The 21,353-nt window shown below is 52.2% G+C and overlaps 5 protein-coding genes across 5 annotated transcripts; 3 read left to right on the top strand and 2 right to left on the bottom strand.

Annotated features, from left to right (window-relative positions):
* Nucleotides 1-182: 182 nt before the first annotated feature.
* On the bottom strand, nt 183-2,935 carry GT037_003968 (uncharacterized protein; the record flags this gene model as incomplete). The annotated part of the gene is made up of 6 exons (XM_038929015.1): nt 183-830; nt 883-925; nt 971-1,025; nt 1,076-1,262; nt 1,322-1,548; nt 1,600-2,935. The coding sequence occupies 6 exons, from the start codon at nt 2,933-2,935 to the stop codon at nt 183-185; spliced, it is 2,496 nt and encodes an 831-aa protein (XP_038788722.1).
* Nucleotides 2,936-5,106: 2,171 nt separating this feature from the next.
* Nucleotides 5,107-6,576, top strand: GT037_003967 (bzip transcription factor; the record flags this gene model as incomplete). Its single annotated transcript, XM_038929014.1, has 4 exons — nt 5,107-5,247; nt 5,268-5,556; nt 5,622-6,212; nt 6,272-6,576. The coding sequence occupies 4 exons, from the start codon at nt 5,107-5,109 to the stop codon at nt 6,574-6,576; spliced, it is 1,326 nt and encodes a 441-aa protein (XP_038788721.1).
* A 1,007-nt stretch (nt 6,577-7,583) lies between these two features.
* On the top strand, nt 7,584-8,945 carry GT037_003966 (uncharacterized protein; the record flags this gene model as incomplete). The annotated part of the gene is made up of 6 exons (XM_038929013.1): nt 7,584-7,604; nt 7,716-7,734; nt 7,788-7,958; nt 8,037-8,090; nt 8,140-8,251; nt 8,300-8,945. The coding sequence occupies 6 exons, from the start codon at nt 7,584-7,586 to the stop codon at nt 8,943-8,945; spliced, it is 1,023 nt and encodes a 340-aa protein (XP_038788720.1).
* Nucleotides 8,946-11,036: 2,091 nt separating this feature from the next.
* GT037_003965 (isoamyl alcohol oxidase) lies at nt 11,037-13,949 on the top strand (the record flags this gene model as incomplete). Its single annotated transcript, XM_038929012.1, has 3 exons — nt 11,037-12,250; nt 12,298-12,312; nt 12,914-13,949. 3 exons carry the CDS (start codon nt 11,037-11,039, stop codon nt 13,947-13,949), a joined length of 2,265 nt encoding a protein of 754 aa, XP_038788719.1.
* A 1,076-nt stretch (nt 13,950-15,025) lies between these two features.
* On the bottom strand, nt 15,026-20,998 carry GT037_003964 (nad kinase atp nad kinase; the record flags this gene model as incomplete). Its single annotated transcript, XM_038929011.1, has 15 exons — nt 15,026-15,246; nt 15,290-15,315; nt 15,386-15,497; nt 15,766-16,540; nt 16,589-16,730; nt 16,778-17,217; nt 17,267-17,350; nt 17,732-17,933; nt 17,978-18,132; nt 18,176-18,352; nt 18,399-18,509; nt 18,556-18,876; nt 18,923-19,099; nt 19,149-19,211; nt 19,604-20,998. The coding sequence occupies 15 exons, from the start codon at nt 20,996-20,998 to the stop codon at nt 15,026-15,028; spliced, it is 4,401 nt and encodes a 1,466-aa protein (XP_038788718.1).
* Between the last annotated feature and the right edge of the window lie 355 nt (nt 20,999-21,353).

The raw sequence follows: 21,353 nt of genomic DNA, 5'->3' as shown, positions 1-21,353 counted from the left end.
ATTCAAACAACATTAATTTATCGCTGCTCATAGTGTACGTGAGGTCTCCACGTAGCAATGCCATGACCTAACGCCGCGTTTCGTATCCAAAACCAAGAAGAGAAAGACAACGTCGCCAGTCAATGCGTCACACATGCTAACGCGCTATCCAAGGTACAGGAATCATAACAAGCAGTGCGAGATCATATCCATCCCTCTCGCTCTCTCTCATCCTTGATCCCATTCCCCTTCAGCCACCCAACACCCACATTGGCTACACCCTTCCACCTTTCTACGCTCTTCTTTTTGCTAAACCGATATTGCCGATCACTGCTCCTGGCTAGTCTCTCGTTTAGCAGCCCATCCCCTGACGCACCCAAGCCACCCAGCTCGATGTCCTCCCGAACCTCCGCTTCGCGAAACCCAAACGCCGATCCTGCGCCACGTCTCGACCGCGTCGAATTGACCCTGTGGAGGGTAGGAGGTCTGGATCCGATCGTCTCGTTGGATCTCACGCGCCTTAAACGGTCCTGGAGGTCTGCTGCTTCGCCATCGCCTACGATTCTGCCTTTGCGATTGGAAGGTGGGGTATGGTAATCAAAATTGGAATTTGCGCGGCGGAGACCATATTTGCGAGGACTCTGCTCGAGGGCTTGACCGAGTTCTTGGATGGCTTCCTCACGTGCGCGCATGCGTTCCAAAGATTGCATGCGCGGTGCTGCGAATGCGCGGCCTTGAACCGATTCGGATGGACGGCGGCCAAGGCGGGGTGGTGAGCGGCGGGCTGTGCGCTTCTCTTCGATAGCCATGGCCACTTGGGCGACAGAGTTGGGGACTACGTCCAGAGAGTTCTGATATGTGACGATCAGCGGGTGCGAGAGAGGGGTTAGTCATGAGACGTACCATGTGGATGAGTACGATTGGTAATTGAACGGTAACGAGCTTTCTGAACAAGGTCAGCGCCATCGGTGAGAATCATGCGAATACTTACGTATGTGCACTCGCGATGATGACATTCAGAAAGTACCTGACTTCGAAGTACTTGCCTACTTCAGTCAGAAAGGCGGCTCATGTTACGCCATGATGGAGCACCTACCACACTTCACCGTACCATGGCCTCGAGGTACCTCAAGGTCACAAGTTCTGATGTGGGTTTGGTGTGCAGAAACGCCGTTCCAGCCAGCGCAGCCATTCCTCACGATGGATTTGCTGAGAATAGACCGCTCGTTGCTGTCAAAAATGCGAGCCTGACCAGCAGACTTCTCCATCGTAGCGGCAGCAGCCTGCAAAATACTCCCATTAGCATGATTGTGTGATCGTAAAATATGCACTCATAACAGACGTGTTTATAGCATAGTATGTCCCTTTCCAATTGAAGCTCGATCTTCTTTACTGTTTTGCGACTGTTATTGGCAATGTGGACATCGACGTAAAGGCTAGTACCGCTAACCCAGACTTGACGATGTAGACCTGCTGTGACCCGAACGACCTCGACAGTGTTTTCCCGGGGCTTGATCCACTCATCTGATGCAGTCAAGGGGCTGGGAAGCGACATAAGTGCCTTCTCAGCTACCTTGTGTTAGCATGTAACCACAAAACCGAAATCGAAACATCTCATACGATCGTACACTGAGAGCACTATAACGTCTTGAGAAGTTCTGACAATGTACTGCCTTCCTTGGTCGCGAATAAGAAGAGACACACAAAGTATGTAGCGGATCCTTGCATTCTTCGATTGGAAGGGTGGAGGCCCGACGTTGAGAGGTAAACTTAGGTTGAAAGCAAGGTTCGTCGTAGAAGGCATCAGATGCCAGAATATATCTGCTGAACTTATTGGCTCTTGGGTATCTACCATATTCTGAGGCGGCGGATTTTGCTCGTCGATAAGCTCTGTGGCTAGGTTGAGAAAGACAGCTCGTCTGTTACCACTTATCTCCTCCGTCCCAAGAAGATCGATAGATATCCGAGCAATGTCCAGAGTCCTTCTATGACGTATTCGCTCTGCATCGTCGACGTTTATCTGAACAGTCCCTTCAATAGAGCTTCCGCCTACAAATATGCCTGCGGATAAGTCCAGGCCAAGCTCAATTCGTGGATGTCGGTGTAATGGGAATTCTAGCAGATCTTTTGATAGTGGATCACGAACAAAGGTCCTGGAGGGTATGCGTCGGTTGGTGTCTTGAGATTTAGGATCGAGGCGAGCGACGATGTGGCGTAGAGGAGACTGCGATTGACCGTGTCGAAGGATAGTGTTGGAACAGTTATTAGTAGGCTGGAGAGGAATAGTAGGTATTGCGTTAATTGTGTTTGTTGCTGTCGCCTGCGTTATGTGTATAGGTGGTATCTGTTGCGGCTGTCGGGTTCGTGAGGTGCTAGGTGCACGAGGGCGTGAAGAGGATCGTGGCGGCACGTTGCCTGCTGGAACGCTGTATATGCTGCATATGCTGATGTTATCTGCAGGACTTGATGGAGATGGTGTTCTAGAAGCCCGACCTCTGCAGGTGGATCTTATACCGTTACTTTCGATGCTATTCTTCCGGTCGGGTTCTATGTTTTCGCCATGTCGGTTGTCGTTGCTTGGACGTCGTCCTGTAGCAGCAGAGGGCCGACGCGACATCTCCGTGCGAGAGATGCTACGGGGAAAGTAATTAGATAGGGCGTTTCGAGGTATAGTATCAGCTAAGCTTGATTCGGTGAGTTCGCGAATGTCTGACAAGGGCCGGGTTTTAGCCCATGAAGAGGCGATGGAGTGCCCTCTTTGTTCACCAAGATGGCTACCAAGCATGCCTTCACCAGCTATGGTATTGCCGTTGATTGACTCTGACGAAGCGAGCAGAGACGAGATACTGGTCCGATCTGGTGAAGGATGGGCGTTAGGTAGCTGCTCTTTGACCGGCGGTGGCTGCGAGTGTCCTGACCCTTTCAGCAGCCGTCCCGCTATCTCGGAAAATGTCATTGCTGCCTACCGTCAGCGCGATGCTTTGGGAATTTGTATCATGCGGAGCACCCTCGTAAACGATAGACTGCGCGCGAAGCTGGCGACTAGCGACTAGGAGCTGACCGAGTGATTGATGCGGGATCTGATACTGCTGAAAACAGGATGAAAGTCATATGAGACTATGTCAATGCTTGGATATCCTGGTAGTGGTGAGAACTGTCGCTTGAGGGTTGCGTGTTGGAGACTGAATGCTCCAATGTGTCGTTTCATTGCCTCTAGAGGTGAGGAATGAACCTGTGCCGTAATCGCTCTTTCCATGATGATGCCATACGTGGCGGTTGAAGTTAGCATGAGCGATCAACAGTGTCCGGAGCAAACAATTGTCGCTGATGAATATGCAACCAAAATCGTTGCACTGAGAGTCTACACTGCTTGACTACTCTTACGTTCATACTGACAGTAGTGCCTCGCTAGTCGCTGGGCCACTTGAAGGCAAGACGACACGGCACGGCACTCACAGGCATGCTGCTACTTCCTAGACTTGTGTGGAATTTATAGTACGCATTGTTATACATCAATTATGATTTCAAGATTGCATGTTCCGGGGCTCATGTAGAGCAATCCGAGGAAGCCGCATCTAGCAGGCAATTCCGACTGTGTGATGCCGCGACGATGCCGATTTGACACGTCTCGACTATTTGACACGGCTGGATGTCAATGTCACGATGTGACAAGGCGCAGCCAATTTGCTCGTACGAAAGTCTCGACCGCGTCAAAGGTCACCTGCTCGCAGAGCCGAGAAAAAGCGTGGTGACGCTATGGCTGCTTCGGGCGAATAGGACTCATGTGGTGCATAAAGCAACGACCTCCGGTGATCCCTAGGTTAGACTTCGGTAGCGGTTCGGAAGCTGGATGCAGCGTTGGCGGAGAGAATTGTCTAGAGTACCAGATGTGTGGTAGTGGTGTGCTGTGCATGCGTCAGGCTTTGAGGCCGGCTTGGCTCCTTGCTCGCTGTTCGCAAAATTCCGTCCCCTGACTAGCAGGAGAGTCAAGCCACGTGACGAGCGAAAGAGCGTGATCGGAATTCCGTTGCGCTTCAGCTACTGGCGTTGTCCTGGTCACGGCTGAGAAGACGTCCAAGGTTCATCGGTGAGGCATGTCGGATGGACTGACTGGTCTTCGTATCGATCGTTATCGCAAGCTGCACCCCTCGTCATGCCAGATGGAACATGCTCGTCAGCCTTAGATATGCCGCCTGCGAGTAGGATGGCTTCATATGGACGAGGTGCGTGGCCTCGGTGCAGGGGCAGCGCGCTCCGACGTCGGTGGGCTGGTGTCGATGCGACGACGAGTTGCTTGCTTTTCACAGGAACACTTCATGGCTGCGCAGATGAAATCAGACAGATGCATAGATGTCGCGGTCGATCGCCCTTGGATGGGAGACGCCTGATAGATAACCGCCCAAGACTCGCAGTCTGCACTGCGCGTCCATGGAGAACCGGAGAAAGGGTGTAAAAGTTTCTAGTGGCGCGGGAACTAACCACGCAGCTACGCCGGATGCAGTATCGCGATCCAGCTCGGCTGGGGCAGCCATGTTCGGCGTCCTCCACCAAGGCGTCTTGCACGAAGCCTGCTTGCCAGAGCCGTGATGCAGCGTGAGCACCCCGCGAGAAAATTCTGAGCTATCGGCCAACCGCGCTCCCGCACGCTTGGCCGTCATTGCGCGTTGGAAGTGCCCAGCAGCGTTCGCGCGGCTGCGATTCGTCGCGCGCCAGAAGGCACATCTTCCTGGAGGCGAGTCGAGTGTCGAGCTTTAACCACATGGGAGGAGGTGATCTGGGCAGCAGAGAGTGGTCCGCCCGCCTTTTCAAGTCGAGCACTCCGCCCCTCCGTTCGAGCCCATCTCTGTTTCCATTACCCAAGAGCTTACCTCACAACTACTGCGCGACCACACACAGGCCCGAACGCCTTCTTCTTATCATACATTATCAAAACCCCATACAAACCGTATCGATTTTCGACCCGGCGCTGCGGCTGCCCAGCACAAGCGCGTCTAAGCGACCAGAGCCTCCTGCTATCTCCTTCGACCTGCCTTTGTCGCATCTCTCGCATCTCTTGGCGCCTCTGTGCCCCTCTATCTGCACCGAGGGGTACGGTGGCCGCAGATGGGAGATAGTCTCGTAACAGATATGACGGCTCCCGTGGGCAAGGCAGAGGCTTCGCGCGATGGTTCGACCTCCTCTATCGGATCGTCGCCCGAACCTGGTCTGGCCGAGACATATACCCAGGAAGAGCCCCAGCAGCAGAAGCGCAAAGGTGGCCGTAAACCTGTGAGCCTTCCTGATACCAGTTGCCTGCCATGGCTGCAGCAATTGAAGCGCCGATTACCATGTCGAAGATAGGACTAACCAAGCGTCGTAAGATTTATGCCACCTCAGAAGAGCGCAAGCAGCGCAATAGACAGGCGCAAGCCGCCTTTCGTGAGCGACGCACAGAGTATATCAAGCAGCTCGAGAGCACCATAAAGCACCATGAGGATACCCTGCAGAACCTGCAGAACAGTCACCGCAACGCCGCCGACGAGTGCCTTATGCTCCGGTATAAGAATTCTCTACTCGAGAGGATTCTGCTAGAGAAAGGTAGCCCCGATCTTATCAACATGTCTATCCATCAGCGTACACACGCTAACCCCTTGCTCCACTAGGTATCGACGTCCAGGCCGAGCTGCGCGCGAAGACTGGCAGTCCAAACCTGGGGCCGACCAGAGCCCCAGCCTCTGCACATACTTCGCCAAATCAGGCGCCTCTCCAACAACGTGCTATATTGAACAGACAACAACAGAGGCGGTCGCTGCAAGGCCCGCCCAAGGTTGATAGTCTAAATGGCTTGCCCATGATACAACCGGATGGGCCGATTCAGCGTTCACCACTGTCGCAACCCACTCCTGGTTCACACATGTCGTCGCCTGCTCAATCAGCAACGCGCTCGCCGAGCTTCATACCTCACGGTCAATCAGTGTCTCCCAACTTTGGGCCCATTCCTCCACAGCAGCAACAGCAGCAGCATCAACAGCAGCAACAGCCGCTGCGACCACAACCACCTAGATCAAACTTCACTCCTATGATGAATGCTCAGCGACCTTCTCCGCTTGTAACAAACCAACCTGTCTCGAATGGCATGACAAGCGCGTCTACCGTTGGCAGCAACGGAAACGGCATAACTCAGAGCAGTGGTCCTTCGTCTTTCTATCAGACTCAATTCACAGACCATATGAGTCAACTCGGCAAGCTGACCCGTTTCCTTTCCCCTCTTAGGTATAGGGCTTTGTAATCCTAGGCTGATTTCGTGTTATAGAGCAGGAGTACGAGGAACAAGCCGACTCCTACAACGACCATGACGACCCGAGCGACCACTCGGCTGGCCCCGGACCGTTCCCGCAGCAGAGCTTCCCCCCTTCGAACAACATGCCACCGCCGATGCCGCCGTCGCAGAACCCTCCCTTTACGAGCCCAGCAGCTTTAGCCCCCAACGACGGGGGTCACAACTTCAATGGCATGGGCAACAACCACCTTTTCGACCCGTACGACCCGATGCTCGACGCCGACCCCTTCGGACTTTCGGCCAGCATGCACTTCCCCACGATGTATGAGAGCAGATGATGATATGAGGAGGATTCATGGGAAGAGGAGGCTATATTGGAAGTTGATCAGGGACCAACCGGATCGTCGCCCGCCGACTGATACTTTTTAATGACGTTGTTTAGCGGGCGTAACAACTGCTTTTACCCAATCGACCACGTGTCACGACAGTACGACGGCGTTCAACAGCAGACCCAGAGTCTTGCTACGGGGGAATTCTCAAAAAGTTATTATTTAGCCTGAAACAGGTCATACGACGTGTATATTGTGATGGAAATTGCTTGGGGTTATTGTTGTGGACAGCAACGAATGCTTCTCATCCATACGTTTCACTCTGGTATTGCAGCCCGTTCGGAAGACGGGGTGGTGCCATGTACATATTGTAATCCAAGTCGACCGCAACTGTCAATGGAAGTCGCAACCCCAATCCCGCCTCATGAAATCTTTTGACAATGCCTATTGCTCCTTGCCAGAGTGAGCAAACGGAAGACGTCAGTTTCGTTATACAGCCAACTGGCAACATTATCTTGAGTCTGCATCACACGCATTTGTACTTGCCTTAGATGCTTAGTTTTCGAACGATGCATACCTGGTGTGATTTGAGCCTCGGAATGACGTGCACCTGAAGCCACACTTGATTCACACCAGCCTCACACCGGTGTAGCAGAAGTGTCCAATCGAAAGCCTAGCTTCTGTTCGATGATCCCTTCCCCTGGGTATCATTTCTGGCTAGCATTACACAGGAATCGACTGAAGCGCTGTATGCGGCTGCGACTGCAGCGTTGTTGTTGCTTCTGTGCCTCCAATAGTCCTAGCCCCACATCACTCGCTTACGGAAGCAACCCACGCCCAATTTCGAATCACCAAAACCTCTTGCCCGCAACATCGCGCCTATCACCCCGTTCGCGAGTCACATTCTGAGAGCCACGTCCCTAAATTTCGTAGGGCAAGCTCTCGCATCCTTTTTCTCTCCCGGCAGATTGTGCATCTAGAAGGGCAAAGCGCGAAAGGCGCTCCAATTCGTCAAGATGTCGCAAATTGCTTCCAAGGTAAGCTCCAACTCACCCCGCCATCAGGTCCAGCGTCGCGCCCTCCCATTGAGAGCTGCAAGAGTGGCTGCAGTCTGTTGTAGAGCTTCAAGATGCTAATTACAAGTACAGAACATTTACGAGCTGCTGGGTATGTCGCAGACGCACTGCACAGTACCGGAACATTCACTCACGACCCCGCAGGCAATGACCCCGAGCTCGACCCCGACAGGCCGGCTGACCCACCGACGAGGGCAATTGAGAAGCCCGTCATGAGGCATGGCAAGCGCGATGGACCCGACGCTCCCAAGCCCATGCCCGAGAGGCTGAGCCACCAGAACCGTGCCAAGCAGACCGACAACGCCAACGAGAACGGTACGTTGAGCAATAGGGCGTTTGACATGCTCCGGCTTCACAAGGGGAACTCCATGAACACTGGCTAACGAAACACAGCTTTCCGGGATCGCGGTGTCGGCTCTGACAAGAACCGTGGAAGGGGATCTGGTGGTGAGTGGAATACCATTGGTTTGCACGTACATGTACTGATTTGTTATAGAGCCTACTGGTGCTTCAACTCGCGGCCGCGGCCGTGGTCGCGGTGGACGCGCAGGAGGCCGCGGTGGTGCTGCTCGTGCCGAGGGTGACCGTCATAGCAGGACTGGCATCGCGTATGAACGACCCCACACTATATCTTGATACCATCTAACAATTTTCAGCGACCACGACAAGCAGGCCGCACACGGCTGGGGCGGAAACGACGGCAACGCTGAGCTCGCTGACGAGCAGGCTGGCGAGGCCATTGCCCAGGCTGAAGAGAAGGACGCCATCAAGGAGGACGCTGAGGACGCCGCCGAGGCCGAGCCTGAGGACAAGAGCAAGTCCTACACCGCCTACCTCGCCGAGTTGGCCGAGAGGAAGCTCTCTCTTGCCGCCCAGAACGTCCGCAAGGCCAACGAGGGCAGCAGCAAGAAGTTCCCTGAGGGCACTGCCCTCTCCCGTGAGGAGCAAGAAGACTTCATGGCCGGTTCCCAGGGCAAGGCCAAGCGCGAGCGCGCCCGCAAGGAGAAGGTCCACGTTGAGCTCGACGGTGACCGTATGCTTGCTCCCCCTCCCCGTGAGGGCGGTGCCCGTGGAGGACGCGGCCGTGGCCGTGGCGAGTTCCGCGGCGAGGGTCGTGGCCGTGGTGGTGAGTCCCGTGGCGAGGGACGTGGTCGCGGCGAAGGTCGTGGCGAGTTCCGCGGACGTGGACGTGGTGGTGAGGGACGTGGACGTGGCGAAGGCCGTGGTCGCGGAGGCCGCGGTGGTGCCCAGTCCAGCATCAACATCACCGATTCCAGCGCCTTCCCCAGCCTGGGCGCATAGACTGCGTCAACACTGGTCGCTGCCTGAAAACAGGGTGTACCTGCACCCCACAATCAAGTGCGGATGAAATGAACGAATGAACAACAGCTATCTCATGATGGGACGAGCGAACGGAGAGCTAAATCACGATATCAAGGAGTCTCTAATTGAGATGTCTGCGGGCTAAAATACTTACATCTACCGGTACCACGAATGTAGTGAACTTAAGCTTGGCCTTTGCAAGTGTTTTGATTCCCGCTTGGTCTTCTTATGTGGTGCGGTAGCACGTTTCTATGAATAAGAATCAAAAAATTGTATCTGATGACTTCTAGTCCATTGCAACTATCAAGGTCTTACACGATCTTTATCGAGACGGATATCCGTGTGTCTAACAACAATTATGGAGTGTGAAGAGGCCTTTCAGATGGATGTGCTGCTATGCGAAGATATGTAAAGGAGCGCAACCATGGCTTACCTGGACATGATGAGCACCGTATTAATGAGCGCTGTTGTCAGGACACCATAGTTGTAGACCGAGGGAAGCACCACGGGACCTCAAGCTCCTGTCGCATAAAATGTGCCTTGTGACATTGGAAATCCTACAACAACCACTGATGGCGGACAAACTATTTGTACTACCGTGAGGTTCGTCTTTGATGCCTGCGCACAGTGTTCTGCCTAGCACTTCAGCCTTCTTCTTTGCATGCGTCATCGTTCCAGGTGTCAGTCAGGCCACCACTCCACAAACATCGCGCGTCAACGGCGCAGCCTCATCGCCAAACTTCCGTCCATTCGCCCCAGCGGTCGCGCAACAGGATGTAGTGTCCTAAATCACCTGCAGAGCACAGCCAAGGCGGCCCCGGGGATAGGTAGATAAGGCGTTACGCGCGAGGAACCATTTTCGGGAACGCGTGGGAGGCACACGGCAAATATCGCGCCATCCACACCGCACGCTCGCCCATCCCGAACCACTCCACATCAGCCTTCAACCCCATGTACATGCAAATACTTCTGCCTGTTTCCTTTTTCGAGCGGTGTTTGACACCTGCTCAGCCACTGGTTAGACCATGCGGTTCGCGCGTTGTTTCTGAGACTTGATTGGCCGATCTAGCCGTTGAAGTAAGATCTAAGGCTGAGACGCGGTCAGCCATTTGCCAAATGTAGGCTACGGCAGGACGGCTTTTGATGCATTTGTGGGACATCGATATGTCCAAAAGTTCAGCTTGTGGCTGTACATCTACTGCCTTATAACCAGGCTTTGCTATGTTTACTGGCTTAGCACAACTTCATCTTTTTCCATACAACATCACTTGGATATTCCACAGGAGGTATATTCACGAGAACCACGGACTGAAAATAACCATATACAGCATTCGACAGAAGACGACTTGACTGGCTGGTCAGATGGCTTCCGCCGAGCAGCAACCGTTGTTAGACGAGAAGATTGCTCCCACACATAGACTGCAGAACGAGGATGAACATTCGCAAAACTGGATGAGACCGGCGGAGCGAATTCTGAGAGATATACTGCGTCATGTCGTTATACTATCCCTCGTTTGCGGCCTCGCAGTCTATGGATCGTATACTCTTTGCAAGCAACACATTTTCCAAAAAACTGCATGGCGAGTGCCAGCACCCGAAGGCTCGACTTCATTCAATTACACATGTCTGCCAGGCCAGACTTGTTGGCCAACCACAAACGAGTGGAATACTTTCAACCAAAGCATCAATGGCAATCTCCGACTGACAGTACCCTGGGCCGCACCCTGTTACTCTGATCCTTCGAGCAAACAGTGCCAAGAGGTTGCAAAGAACTACGGCGATGGTGTCTCACGTACCAAACAATACGGATCCATGGAGTTTCTCGACTGGGAAAGGTGTGGTCAATCCCAATGTGCACTCAACTCTTTCAACACTTCAGCGCCCGTCTCTGGTACCTGCGCGCTAGGAAGGCTATCCGCATACCATGTAAGGGCTGAGACCGGGCGCGATATCAGCCAGACGTTGGATTTCGTTCGCAAACATGGGATTCGTGTCTCGATCAAGAACACTGGGCACGATTATTACGCGCGGTCAACAGCGTCGAATTCGTTGGCTATCTGGACTCATAACATGAAAGATACTAAGTTTCATAAATCCTTCCAGCCTACAGGGTGCAAAACCCGCTATGAGAACATCGGGGAGATTGGTGCTGGCATTCAAGCTCAGGAGGCGTGGGAGGCCTTCGAGCCTCATGGCATGCTCGTCACAGTTGGCGCAGTAGCTTCCGTTGGCATCGCAGGGGGCTACGGTCAGGGAGGTGGCCATGGACCGCTGGGGCCCAAGTATGGACTCATGATCGATCAAGCAGTTGAGTTCGACGTCGTCACCGCTGATGGCAAGCAACGCACTATCAATGAATGCAGCGACCCAGATCTCTTCTGGGCAATGCGTGGAGGCGGAGGTGGCAGCTACGCTGTGCTCACATCCTACAAGTTTCAGCTGCATCCGGCTGAGCCTATCAATGTGTACAGCTTTCAAGCTCACTTTCCGGAGCCAAAAGACATCGCCAAGTCGAAGATCCATCGCGACATCATCACCGGGCTTGCCTCCAATCAGCCCTCGTTTTCCAAGCATGGAGTTGCCGGATACAATTTTGTACTCCCAGATCATGTCGTGTTTCTGCAAGTATTGCCCTCTAGCAACACTTCAGAGATCAAGGCTATCACTTCCCAATGGCACGATTTTCTTACCAATTATCCTGGTCTAAATATCACCGAGAATGAGTATCACTCCTTCAAGAAATTTTCGCAGTACAATGAATTTACAGAGAGACCGGAGATATCTCGCAATGGGCCGGTCGGTCTAGGCTTCAATGGCGGAGGACGCTTCATCTCCAAGGATCTCTTCAATTCGACTGATAACATCGAACGACTAGTGGATGCGGTTGTAACTGCAATGCACTTCTCTCGCACCAACCATGGCGGTGGAGGCGCTCAGTTTTACGCTACTGGACCTGACAACACTCCCGATAATGGCAAGACTAGTGTGAACCCACTATGGAGAAACTCACTATGGGAGATAGTGATGGGCCAGTTCTGGACGACAGCCACACCACCAGCTGTGCGATCGCAGATCCAAAAGACCGTTTCCGCTACTATTCAGCACTTGAAGACCGTGACACCAGGTGGTGGGTGCTATTCCAATGAGGGCGATTGGACTGAGGAGGACTGGCAGCAAACGTTCTTCGGTGAGCACTACGATAGGCTACTGGCAATCAAGAGGCACTATGATCCTACCGGTCTATTCAATTGTTGGAAGTGTGTGGGTTGGACAGGATATGATGAGTAAGTGCAAGAACCCATATTTCATGAACAAAAGCTAATTGTGGCAGTCCAATGTATTCATGGTAAGTTCTGCCTGTACGAGATATATACGAGACATATACTGACCCTATATCTTCACCTTCGCAGCTATGCGCAAACACAACAGACACCACTACCTTCTGTCCCACTTGGACCTGTCAGATAGATATTTTGAGTTTACGAATAAATGCGTACTTTATGCCAGCAGTCGACCTGTACGGTCGCGGTTAGACGCGCGATCACGTATGCATTTCAATACAGCCATCTTCTTTCTCATGCTATCGTGTAGACATCAAGTCAATCCTTCTATTTTTGGGTTCAATTTCCAGCATTTATTGTTTGTTAACCCCACTTTGTACTCATCTGTGCCACGTCGGGGGTCCAATTGCACTCTATGGAAGTCTTTGGCCCAGGAGCGGCCTCTCACCGCAATGTGAGCAACCCTGGGTGAACCCCCACCGGGTCGTAAGAGAAAACATGCGGGGGCGCGTTGCGGCGCTGTTTGTACTCACCTATTAACTTATCATCAGTAGGCTTCTCATTGGCCTGCGTTTGTCATTCACCAACTGCCAAGCGGGCCAACGCTTTTCCAGCGTAGCATATAACGCACGCTCACTTGTACTTACAGAAATCTAGGTGATGTAGGATAATAACAATAACAATCCTTTCATCGGCCCTAGCTCCCACACTTACCTTTACTTCCTCCAACCCACATCACGCGACAATCAACTACCACGAGATCATCACTCGAACCGCAATCTGCTCACACGATCACTTCAAGAATCTAACTCAGAACAACCCAGCAATGCGCGCAGACTTCGCCGTTGCCTTTGCGCTGCCGCTCGTCGCTGCGGGCGCGCACCTGGGCCATCGCCACAGTCATGATCATGCCGACGTTCATCGCCGCGCGGTCAAAACTGATGTCGTCGTTGTCACCGAGACGGTATATCTTACGCTGACTGCAGAGCCCATCTCGGCCTCACCACAATCTTCTAGCTGTGCCGCCGTCAGCACCTCGACTGCGGCTCCACCGTCCATCACTTTCAATCTCCCGGAGAAGGGACCATCCGATATCGCGTCCAGGTCTGCGTCGTCTTCTGCTGCATCGTTTTCTGCTACGCCATCATCTGATTCACCACTTAAGACTCCATCATCTACCGGCAACCTCTATGCGCCTCTGAGCTACGAACCGCATACTGCCATCATTGTCAACTCCTGCGACTATGGCGTCTACGTATCTTCAATCGGCGACGTCACTACCTGTGGACCCGGAAAGATTTGTGAGCTTGTTCCCGCTAACACCACCTACTCTGAACCCATCCGCAGCTGCGGCGACTCTGGAATCTCCCTCAAGGTCTCAAAGACGGAGTCAATGGCCCAGCCAATGCAGTTCGAATACACTGTCTGGCCTGACGGCACCACCATGTCCTACGACATCTCTTACTTGGACTGCCAAGTCAAGACTGACGATGTTTTTGACTTCAGCGCCTGCGTTGGACACGAGAAGGGTATACAGGCTGCCGCCCCCGATGGACCCGTCTACGAGTGCGTGGCAAACGAACCATGTGCTCGGAATGCCTACATCGTACCTGAGTTTGGCTACTTGCCCGGTGCACCGGTCGGCAGTTCCACCATCGACAAGGGTATTGCCTTCGAGATTTGCGCAAAGAACAGGGCTTGAGTAGGAGATGAGGAAGAACGAAATTCGCGACAACAACTTGAACATTTCTTCTCAGTTCGACTGACCGAGTTATCCGGACGTCTCTTCTTACGGGCACGATGGATTGTTAACGTGTGTACTCATGTTGTTGTATTAACAATCTTGGTTCAAACATCTTTCTAACAATTTACGCACAGGCCCTGAATGCTCCGGGTGGACAACATACACAGTCTCATGTGGGTTTACTTTTCTTCTTTGCCTTGCGTTCTTTTTTACATTCTCTCTGTTTAGGCCTTGTTATTTCCTTCTTCGAGTAAGGACATAGCCGAGCGGAAGTTGGGGGTTTGGAGATTTGTGGCGATGCAGATGGTATATGGGTGCTGGCGGTTAGCTAGCTCATGCCTCTCAATTGAAAGCCTTTTATACAATATTCCTCTATCAGTCATGATGCTGAATATGCACCGGCATATATCTCCAGCGAATCCCTCATCACGCTGGGATCAGAGTCTCGCTTGAAACGAACTTTTATTGCCATTAATTCGTTACCCTTGTCCACTCAACTCAGCCGATTAGCCAGAAACCTCCTCAGTTGTCTCAAGACTGTATCATCCAACGTCTGTGCACAAGCATTTGACTCGGCATGCTGGAACAAACTGGAAAGCTTTGACAGTGCAGTATCACAAGTCTGACAACTGAATGGCTTACAATCGTATTCCGTATCGCCGTTGTCAAGCAGCTCGTTCCGATCATCTTCAAAGACGAAGTAGGGCCACTTATAGCATTCGGCTGCAAGCTTGTTGAGGTCGATGTAATTGATGTTACTACAGGTGCCGCGTTCGAGGTGAATGATCTGCCACGGTGAGCGAGCAGACCAGAGTATGATGCATCTAAGATACGTACCATGCCGCCGTAAGTCTTGAATATTGTGGTACATAGGTAGCACTCGTATGTCGGTTTGCGATGAGACAAGCAGTGCTACAAAATTTCAACTCCACACTCATTCGACTGACAGTTCTCACGCCTTACCTGATGGAGATGACTCTGTGAAGTGAAGTGCCTCTCACACTTAGTGCAGACGTTGAAGTCCTCCACATGGTTCAAGTACTCTTCAGATTGAGGAACCCAGTATGATCCAGTTCCATCATTGCAGCCCTGACAAGCAGTACGGCAGCCTTCTTCACGAAAGTGGTCGAGTAGGTCCTCCCAGGCAGCGCCGTCGAAGTCGCATCCAGGACATTCGTGATGGCTTGGTGAGTCGCGGATATGCTGATGGAGGGCATGAGAAGTCCGATAGCAACGGTCGCAGCGCTCACAAGACCTACTCATTGTGAGTGGGAAAAGGCATGCAAGGGGTTACTTACACGGCCATTCTGAAAAGAATTCACGGCTGGATATTTGTTGGTTAAAGACCTAGCGGTTGTGTTTCTGATGTGTTCGTAGGGGATGAGGAAACGTACAGATTGTAGGTGCAACATGTAGTGAGCCGGTCGCGTTTGTGTTTGTCCGGAGCTCCACTTTCTTGAATCAAGTGGTCGCGAATATGCAGTGAGGGTATGCACCTATGCTGACCTACATAGCAATTAGTTGAACCGCGACAATATTTGCTGAATCAAGATTATAGCAGTCGCTTGGATAGCTGCATGCCATAGCCCAGATGTTAGTAATACAAGCAAGGGGCAGAAAGAAGGATAGAACTAGCTCACGCCTTGATTGGAGGACACAGGCTAGACGTGTTCAGGATCCTAACATGTGGTGACAACAACTCGTGCTCCGTCATTAGGAGCAGTAATATTCTATGACGAGAAATCTACTGAGACCTAGCCGTCTTTCTACGAACCCCACTCTTTGAACGCCTTCTGCTTTTGCCTGCTATTCCATTGCAAGGTCCTGGAAATACTTTCGATCCAGTCCGTTCTCCTCTTGTTCAGCGGCAGCACACTCGGGAACGGGAAGCGACTTGCACTAATCGTGACGTAGTCGCCAGGCTTGAGTTCGACCCTTTCCCTGCCATCGAAGCTAGCCCATGAGCTCGTTCTCGCGTCATAAGGTACACCGCAACGGAGCACGATGGTATCGGGTAGGATGATAGGTCGGAACGAAAGCGTATGCGCGCAGATGGCGGTGACAAGGACCACGGGGTTGTCGGGATGACAGAGCGATCCGCCTGCTGCAAGGTTGTATGCAGTCGAGCCAGTGGGTGTAGAAACACAAATGCCATCAGCCTGAACGGTAGTAAAATGCTCGTCGTCTCCGAACAACTCAATAGATGACATGGTAGGGTTTGGCCCTCGGTCTACAACAACCTCGTTCAAGATGTTGTGTGTGCCATCTGAATAGTGTGTATGGTGGTCATCAATTTCTTCTCCGATGAGCTCTTCAACCAAATCCCGACCCGTGCCGTCTCGTTTTTGTGACCGCATAACCGTGGCTTCGAAGCGGAGACGGAGACTGACTGTGATGCCATCTGCGAAGGCAGTGGATAAGGATTGTGGGTATAGCTCGAAATCGAATTTGGTGAGGAAACCGAGAGAGCCTAGCGAAAAGGCGATGGTTGGGGGAACGATGCGCTGGAATAGCCACGACGCATATAAGACTGTGCCGTCACCACCGAGCTGTGTTGCTGTTAGCTTTTGGACAAGGTGCAGAGCGATACTTCTTACCGCCAGAACGATGTCAAAGGTCTGCGGCTTCTGAGCGCACATCTCGTTTGTCCAAAATTTAAGCCGTCCTTGGTACGACTCATTCTTCAGCAGCCCTGCAGCGTCGAAGATGTTGTTGTCCTCGAGCGTTTGCTCGACGTAGCTATGTCTGGTTAACCATGTCCCTCGATTGGCAATGCCGCCACATACACCTTGTACTCCGAGTTCTTCTGAAGAAGCCAGTCGGTGACCTCGCGCGAGTTCTTGATCAGAGCCTCATCATGCGCCTTGCCCAGAATGAAGATATTCTTCACGTGTAGCTTGAGCCTGATCTGCGAGAGCTTCTTGGACAGTTCCCGTATGCCAAATGCCATGTCTGACAGCTCCTTCTTGGTCAACAACCGCGAGTGCTGTGTCTGCTCGGCACGCGTAGAGCTTGGGTCCTTGTCCACACGCCTTTCCTGCGCGAGACCTTCGTGTGACTGGGAGTGGTCTTTTACTGGCAAGCCATCGTGCTTCTCGAGTAGGGAGTGGACAATACACGCGGTGGTGCGGCGACCATTCTCGGGGCGGGACGTCATCTTGCCAGAGGGGTGGGGAGCAAGCGAGGCTTTGCGACGATGGCCGTTATATCCGCCTTCGAAGACGACCTGCCTTGGTTGGTCAACGTGTCAAGAACAAGAATGGTGAATTATGTACCTCTAGGGCATCGTCGTGGCTATTCACTTGGGTAATCTCCTTGGTATCTTGGTCTCCAAGCTCGCTCTCCATGAGGAAGTTAGCCTGATGGCATCGTTATGACGTTTGGGAGTGCGCTAGGTACCTCGATCGCTTCCTGCACACCCGGACTCAGTTGATCGAAATAGCTCGCCGACATGACTGAAGCGTACAAACAAGCCGGCGATTCGAGGGGTCAAAAGGTACCGTTGCCCTTTTGTAGCCCTTCTGTAGCGCAGTGCGTAATGTCGAGGGTGCAATAATGGGCGCCGCCTCGGCCCACTTTCCGAGGGGCAGCCAGGCCAGGCCCCGCCCGGGTCCAATCACGTCCGCCCAACGCCGATGAGATCAGCCACCGGCGTCCTTACTCATGCCCCAATCTCCAACCACCATCATTTTCCCACTCGTCTTTTTTGCTGACTGAGGCTGCTAGAGTGGCACCTCTACCGATTCCAGCACTTCCTCGATAACGTCCTCAACCGTGACACCTTCCAGGACAGCCTTTACTGCTTCGAGCGAGCTGCCCCATTGCATGCTGCGCTCGTTCTCTGGAGCCGTGATGACGATACGATGTGGGTATATCTTGCGGGCTGCCAAGGCCACCATGGATGGTGAGATGTATTCAAGACCATGCAGTGGAGCAAGCGTGCTGCTACTGTCAGCATGAACCTCCCGTGGTAGCGGACCACGTACTGTGCCAGCGTATTGAAGTGCCTCGTGGCCAATGCAGAGATGCCTCCTGCGACTGCTCGGTGCAGCCTCATGAAGACGATAATGTTGTGCAGATAGGCTCGTACTTCAGAACTGATCTTCACTTCTGACATCTGCTTCGTCAAGCTTACAAGGTCCTGCAACGTTCAGCTTGCTTCAAGACGATCACAATCCACATACCTCAGAAGAGAATAGCGCCGTCTGCGGCTTGTACTTTCCTGGTTGAAATGGCGGCGTGCGTACTACAGAAGACATGGAAGCACCGTCATCTGACACATGCTGCTTCTCCTGTAGCTCTTCAATGTTTGGCAGTCCATCATCCATTTGATGTTTGTGTGAGATGAAAAACTGGTCGTTCTACAACCCAGTCAGCTAATGGATCGAGGTTCCTGATTCAACCTACCAGATGCATGGTCAAGCGTGGTGTGTCTGAAGCGTTCAAAGCGATGAACAAAAACGGTCTTGGCGCCGCATGTACGGCTGTTCTTGTGAAGTTCCGCTTGCCTCGGATCAGCTGTCTGTCGTTAGTTATGCTCGAGCAGAAAAGGCAGACGATGGACCTCTAAAGCCTGGATCTGAACCTGCAGGTTCGCCCTGTTGAGATTCCTTGCAACAACAATGTTCGCAATACGTTTGCTGTCCAGCGGACTAAAAGGTCTGGGTGATTTCGATGTGCGTCGGTCTAATCTCTCTGGTGATTTTGAGATAGGTGAAAAGTGACCGGGAGCATGAGCTACGTCTCCTCTATCCCGCTCATTTGTGCTCCCAAAGTAATCGTTCTCTTCTCCCTTGACAAGGATTCCGCTTCCGAAATCATCCAGCGTAGTATCTTCGTTGCATTCCAGTACAGCCCACGTTAATCCGAAGACATTTCTAGCGACCTGGAAAGGTTAGTACATCAGCACCCATACTTCGAGAGCTACCCACAAGCTTCAATTCCTCTACCACGTCACGGGTTAATTCCCTTTCCGCTTCGATGATGCAATGTTGATCCGCGACTAAACAAATGAGAACAGCAAGCTCCAGATCGCTCAGCGACTGCACCTTCTCTGTTACGTGATCTTCTGAGGCTTCCATGACTCCCGGAAGCTTGTATAGCTCAGTCTAATCTTGAATCAGATATTGAGGGCTGCGAGAAAGGTTGGCGACTGACGCGTTCGGACGCGGTAGCTGTTCCTGAAGTCGACTTGGAAGAGTGAGCAGGGGTCAAGGGACGCTAGGTCAAGATTAGATTAGGTCGGATACCTTTGCTGTCGCTTGCTGCATCCCGAGGCTCGCAAGTGCTCAGCACCGGAACAATCTCACGACAGCAGGAAGTTTGGCATATATGCATAACACTGCGCGTCCAAAGAAGCAGCATATGATTGTTTTTCTACCAGACTTCCGGTGCACCGAGCTATCGATGGCTATGATCCCTCCATAAACATGCGCTCACCCTCAATGCGCTCCTATCGCAGTTCCCACCACCAACGATGTTCAAGTACTCCGTGGTACCCATTATTGCTCTAGCATCTAATCAGGCCTCTTCTATACTTCCAATCTCTGTTTTTTTTTAGGTATGTCGACCAGACGGAGGCTCTTCCTGGTGTTCGATGTAGTAGTCTTTACTGCTGAAGCGCTCAGTGCAGGAAATGCTTCCACTGCACCACGAGGCTTTTGGCGTGTTGCAAGAGTGCTGATTGGCGACGACGATACCTCTTGACCGTCCACCATACCGTTCATAACGACTTGCTTCGACGTGTGTGGGTTCTTTGGTGTGCTTTGGGTGTCCGAACCACGATGAGGCTTCGATAGATGAGCAGGCTTCAACTTCTTTAGTTGCTGTTCGGCTTCTCGGACTTTTTTCTCAAGAAACTCCTTCTGCTTAGTTGAGCCATTCCTCTCTACAGTCGCATTGTGTAGCATGGCTTGCCAGGTGATAATAAGGCCGGCTAGATGCTGAAGCTCGGCGGCTTGCCGATCAACCGCTGGCCTAGCTGAGATGGGATGGTTTAGGACTGCAGGCTGGCCAACACAATGTAGCTCAGAGCTCGACGTTTGTTGTTCAGACCATCTTTCTTGTTCTTCTTTTAGTGTATCGTAGTCCGCCTGGAGTACTGCCCTCTCGGTTTGGAGCGTTTGGATGTCGTTACTGATTTGATCGTAACCTTCTTTGAAGGCCTTAGCTTCATCATCCCGGTCCTGATACTTCTTTTCCATTTCCAACTTCACTCGCTTGAGCAGTACCTGTTCCCGATCCCCTTGTAAGATCTTGGCCCTCAATAGCTCGTTTTCGTCGAGAAGTTTAGCACAACGCAAGGCTTTCGCTTCCAAATCCTCAAGCCGATCAGCAAGCCTGGCTTTCTCATCGCGCACCCGGCTTTCAACCAATTTCTGTACCTTGTCGTAGAAGCCTCTCTCAAGCCCGCGGTACCTGTCGCTCACAAGTCTCTCTTTATCCGTGGCGTCCCTCTCGGAAGCTGCTAACCTAGCCTCTAGATCTTCTGTTTTCCGCTCCGCGTCTTCAAGCGCGCGTGAAATCTTTGCATGATTCGCACTTAGTTTGTTGAAACAAATCATCTCTTCGTCTAGCTTCTCCCTCACCAGTTTCAGCTCTTTGAGGTCGGATGGCCTGTTCTTCCAAAATGCTTCCATCGTAGACAGCAGCTGATCTGCGATTCTGTCTTGCAGATCATCGATTATCAGGTCCGACGCGTGGTGGCATGTACACGGAGGCAGGTCGTCTGGTAAGAGATGTGCTTCCAATTGAGACAAGGATTTATCGCCGTCAACGTTTTGCTCGAAGTATGATGGGTGAGTACATATGTGGGTCCATTGCTGGAGCCAGACAGCCGCTTTCTTTGTCGCTGCCTCATCGAGTGTGGTACGTATTGTGTTGAGTAGACTTTCCAGGCCGCTGAGCTCGATAGTGAAAACTCCCTCCGTCTTTTGTTCCAATTCCTCAAACGCAGACATGCACTCTGCAAAAGATCTGCATGGCTGAGCCTCTTGCGACATGTCCATGTTTCCCGTTGCGACCCGCAAAGGGCCTACTGATAATCCGTGGCGTCGGTACACTCTTCACATTGAATTTTGAAGGTTATTGATACTCAAGACCGGGTGTTCTCATAGCGCGGCGAGACTTCAGAAGTGATGAGGTGAGCGCTCTTGATGGTATGCTGGGTTGAAGGACGCGGTCGCGTAAGGTTACTGTTAGCGAAGATACCATATGAGTGATGTTGGGTGCCGGATCATTAGTCAAACTGTACAAGATCAAGATTTTAGTCTTCCGAGTATGCACGAGAAACAATACCTGCAAACGATACCTGCAAACGGATAAGTGGGACCGGAGACGCGTATCACAGGTAGACCAACGTGC

This window comes from Alternaria burnsii (genome assembly GCF_013036055.1).
Source record: "Alternaria burnsii strain CBS107.38 chromosome Unknown 730, whole genome shotgun sequence".
Classification (NCBI taxonomy): Eukaryota; Fungi; Ascomycota; class Dothideomycetes; order Pleosporales; family Pleosporaceae; genus Alternaria; species Alternaria burnsii.
The sequence above is the reverse complement of the archived record's forward strand: the minus strand, read 5'-3'. Positions and strand labels throughout refer to the sequence as shown.